Raw genomic sequence first — 4,231 nt, forward strand, 5'->3', positions numbered from 1 at the left:
AATTCCGGCGTGAAGACACTCTCTTGATATTAACCATTCCGCACGGTCGTTCAAGCCTCTAGTTGGAGTCACTGGAACTTCCCGACAGAGGTGGCGTCGACACTAAACGCTGCCTTTCTCGGGACGACCAGATGGTCTGACTGTTTATTCTAGTGCATCAAGTGATGGATGGCGTCTACCACGAATCTTCCCGATACTCTCGCGCACAATTCCCAAGCGGACTATTCATCAGAACGATCAAATCTGCCCCCGAATTTTGAAGAGCATTTTTATCTAAGTGTCTAACGAAGCTGGAAGACTCAGCCGTGCTGAATTACTCAATGAGACTGAGCACAACTCTCTAATCCTACAGAAACTTCCCGTCGGTAAGCAACAGTGCAGTGGAACTAAGTTCTAGGGTGAAGAGTTGCGTTTGGAACGAAGATTGGGGGTACGCCAGTTTCATCACCAGGTGCGATCTAAGAGAATTCGTACGAGAGTAAAATAGCAAGCGACTGCTCAATGTTCCGGTTCCACAGGTCTTGACCCCGCGGTCAAGATTCTTGACCGCGGGGAAATTTCAAGACGTGCAAGACACGCAAGATCTCTTATAGATCATATCGTGATCTTTACTCTCGCGCGGTAATGGCTGTTCGTGGCACATCCTTGCTGCGCCAGTCCAGGTTTCTGCTGGAACAGGTGGGGTTAAATGGACGATGTCGGCTTGGGATGGTATCGCTGACTAGGGTGGTCCGTCAGGTTCCCGATGTCTTCGCGACATTTGGTTGGGAAAGGCGTCTGACTGTTATCCATCATCCCGGGGTGATGGCAATTTCCAAACTCTTGGACCAGAGGACCGTGGTCAGACCTAGAGCCACCTTCAATCAAGTACTCTGCATCTAGTTTACACGTGTTCAGTTTTCCCTTTTATCAGGAGCTCGTGGAGGAAATAGGCGATTATGACGAGGACTTGCAAAGGAAGGCGCAGGTAAGGTTGAATTCCTGGTATAAAATAAGCTCTATGGTTGATTTCGGCCGTTCTGCTTTGTAGGTAGCCCTGGACAACGGCTTGGCTATCGAGTGGCGTGTGCTCGACTTCATTGACGATGAGCTTCCTCGCCTCCTCGCTGAGAAACGCGAGATAGAGAAAGCAAGAGAGCAGGTGAGATGATTTTATACGTCACCTGTATTCCCGATAGTGCGGGAATGAGGAACAAGACTGAGCAGGTAATGAGCAAAGCTCCTGGAGACTACACTCAACCTGTGTTCGACTCCTCTGTGGTTGTGCCGACTCCTGCTAACCTCGGCCGTAACTACCCTACATTGAATGTCCCTGATGGAGATCCAACTGAGAGTGCTCCTCTGAATGTCGGAGAGGAGCGAAAGCCAGAAGTGAGCTGCACGACTGATGTTGTGTGTCGACATAAGCGCGGGTCAATCTCAGGTTGCCGCATAGAGGAGGGTGCGCTTTTTAACATTAGACATCCTATTCGCACAGGCCGTGCCTATAAAGCGCGGCCATTACATGATGGAGTACTCGTTGAGTGTCGAAATATGGTGAAGGCTGATCTCCATAATTTTTCGTAGAATTGTTTTCGCTGGCGTCGCGTTAGGGGGAAGTTCCGGACCGCAGACGAAGATATGAGTGCTTCGATATATGTGTGGTTGTTGGCGTATTAGTGGCATTCTGATTGAACGTGATAGAGATGCGATCAAAGTTCTCGTAGTCGTTATCTTTATTTTTCTGCAGTTTGCATTCTAAATGAGTTTGGGTTTTCAACGGAGTAAGCGTCAGTCCAGCGCTTCCTCCAGTTCACAGTCACCGACCCCTGGCTCGGCTCAACGTCGTGGTGGGAGTTCGGGAGGCCTGCTCAGTAGGCTCGGGTATTACCTCACTGGTGGGGCCAACAGCCACCACCTAGCGGCAGAAGCAACCGCGAGTCGGCCCGCGAAGATGCTAACTCGATCGGGAGCGGGCTCATTGGTAATAGATAAATCAGCTTATTCCGGAGAGAATAAGGAGCTTATTCACGTTTAGGGTTTCCCATCGGACTCCGAAGTGAGTGGGAAATTGCCGTCCAGTGGCAGCAATCCAGCGAGAGTAGGAGCTAGACCAATTGGGATTTCCGGTACTGGCTGGCTGGGTTCAGATATCCAAGCTGCGCCACGCTACCATGAGGGACCAGGTGGACTTGGATGAGCTCAATAGGTTACTCTGGTCCGGCTGCCCGTTTGATTCTGATTTTGATGTAATGGCTTCGGGAGAAGGGTGGGGTAGTGTTGCTGGGCATTCCTCTCTTCAGCATCGTTACGAGGAATTTGAGAGAACATTTTCCTTCACTAAGGTACGCGTGAGAGCATGGGAGCTGGCACTGGGCTACGTACCGCCTAGGAAGGAACGGCAGAATAGCGCAGTGGAACGGAAGAGACGGGAATATCGGGTAATCTGAGGGCCCCTCTGACTGGATGCCGTATGGGTGGCGTTGTTCATATGTTTTCAATCATTTCAGGTCTTAACGCGAGAGTTTGCTGATGTCTTCGCGTTGTCAACGGATGATTTGCAGCCGGTTTCGGCCACCGCAGCACAGCAACAACAATACGCCTCGCTCCGGCAAATACGGGTAGTGGGGTAGGCGGAACTTGGATTTACGCGCCGGGTTTTGACTGGCTCGGAGTGAATACCCACCGCTGTGGAGTATGGTATCGAGATGATCGGGTTCCCACTCACCCTAGATGGTCCCGTCAACATATTTTCCAGGTCGACATACCTCGAACGTTTTCCGAGCTTAACATCTTCGCATCGGAGAGGATCCAGAGAATGATGGAGCGAATATTGTATATCTGGGCTGTCCGTAACCCTGCCTCTGGCTATGTTCAAGTACTACGGGGGGCGTTCTGTGCTCCTGTTTGAACCCCTGGGGCTGGGGTCTAGTTAGTATAGTCTGGCGAGTTTCGCGCGACTCTGTTGAAGTCCAGGCTGGCTCGAGTATTTGATCTGTCGGTGTCTTTAGGGAATCAACGACCTTCTCACGCCGTTCATCGTGATTCTCCTCCAAGCGAAGTTGGACCTGCCGATAAAGGATATCGATGTTGATGACGAGAACAGGCTTGACGATGTACAGCTCATGGAAGTGGAAGCTGATGCATATTGGATGCTCTCACGAGTGAGTGTTTGTCACGGAGATTCTCGTTCGGACGTGAGTGGGCATGTCATTGTGGAGCACCTCAGGTTCTGTCGGACATACAGGATCATTACACATTCGGCCAGCCTGGTATACAGCGTCTCATCCTAATGTTGAAGGACATTGTGAAGCGTGTAGATGACAAGTTGGCCGACCATCTGGAGGATGAGATGGTAGTAGTAGTGGCTATCAGCTAACGATTACTTGGAGGATTTACGTAATTTTTCTCTTAGATCGATTATCTCCAGATAGCATTTCGTTGGTTCAACTGCCTCATGCTGCGGGAGCTGCCTCTGCAATGTAGGGCACTTTTACCCCAGGATTCATAACTGCTTCCGTGGAGGCTATTTCTCATTGCTCGTAGGTACATTGAGACTATGGGACACATGTATAGCTGAGAGCGATGGCTTCTCGACTTACATGGTCTACATTTGCGCAGCATTCCTGGTTCATTGGGGTCCTCAACTAGAGGGAATGGACTTCTCTGGAATCATGCTCTTCGTGAGGCGTCAGTTCGGGTAGCCGTTTGGTATTCGTGCATATTCAGTTCCAAAAAGCGCCTACTTCACAGTGGACGGAAGCAGATATCGAGACGCTCTTGGCCGAGGCATTCGTCCTCAAGTCGCTTTTCGATAATGCCCCGAGTCATTTGCGGAATCAGGACTTCGTGGGGAATGGCACATGAGAGCATCGGCGCTTTGCTCAACGAGCTGCTGAGATCGTGTCTACTCTAGGAGTTTCTTAACGCTAGACTATTCCATTGTTGATATACACTTTGAACATTCATACCCGAGTAGCCTTGCGTGGTTAATCAGCTTATATCCAGAATGACGGGCTCTTCCCCATCATTTCTCCGTACCCCGAGTCGGCTTGAAATCCTCGAGTTCGTTTCCAGTCTTGATCTCCGTGATTTTGATGGATATTTGATTGCCTTTCACCGTCTCGATGAGTCTGTCCCATCCTGGAATACACTCCCTCGAAAATGAGCAAGCCGGAGCCACTCTATAGTGTTAACAGTAGACCACGGTCGAGCACTGTCACTGGTCTCTGAAGAGACCTCACGAACGGCT

General features: G+C 50.3%; 2 protein-coding genes across 2 annotated transcripts; both read left to right on the forward strand.

Annotated features, from left to right (window-relative positions):
* Positions 1-624: 624 nt before the first annotated feature.
* Positions 625-1,670, forward strand: Pmar_PMAR008785 (conserved hypothetical protein; the record flags this gene model as incomplete). Its single annotated transcript, XM_002777805.1, has 6 exons — positions 625-678; positions 739-867; positions 914-967; positions 1,031-1,141; positions 1,207-1,371; positions 1,593-1,670. 6 exons carry the CDS (start codon positions 625-627, stop codon positions 1,668-1,670), a joined length of 591 nt encoding a protein of 196 aa, XP_002777851.1.
* Positions 1,671-1,933: 263 nt separating this feature from the next.
* Pmar_PMAR008786 (TBC domain protein, putative) lies at positions 1,934-3,846 on the forward strand (the record flags this gene model as incomplete). Its single annotated transcript, XM_002777806.1, has 11 exons — positions 1,934-1,963; positions 2,018-2,080; positions 2,130-2,228; positions 2,325-2,420; positions 2,490-2,600; positions 2,738-2,857; positions 2,991-3,143; positions 3,209-3,334; positions 3,395-3,461; positions 3,526-3,662; positions 3,709-3,846. The coding sequence occupies 11 exons, from the start codon at positions 1,934-1,936 to the stop codon at positions 3,844-3,846; spliced, it is 1,140 nt and encodes a 379-aa protein (XP_002777852.1).
* Positions 3,847-4,231: the final 385 nt, after the last annotated feature.

Source organism: Perkinsus marinus, assembly GCF_000006405.1.
Source record: "Perkinsus marinus ATCC 50983 genomic scaffold scf_1104296951054, whole genome shotgun sequence".
Lineage (NCBI taxonomy): Eukaryota > Perkinsozoa > Perkinsida > Perkinsidae > Perkinsus > Perkinsus marinus.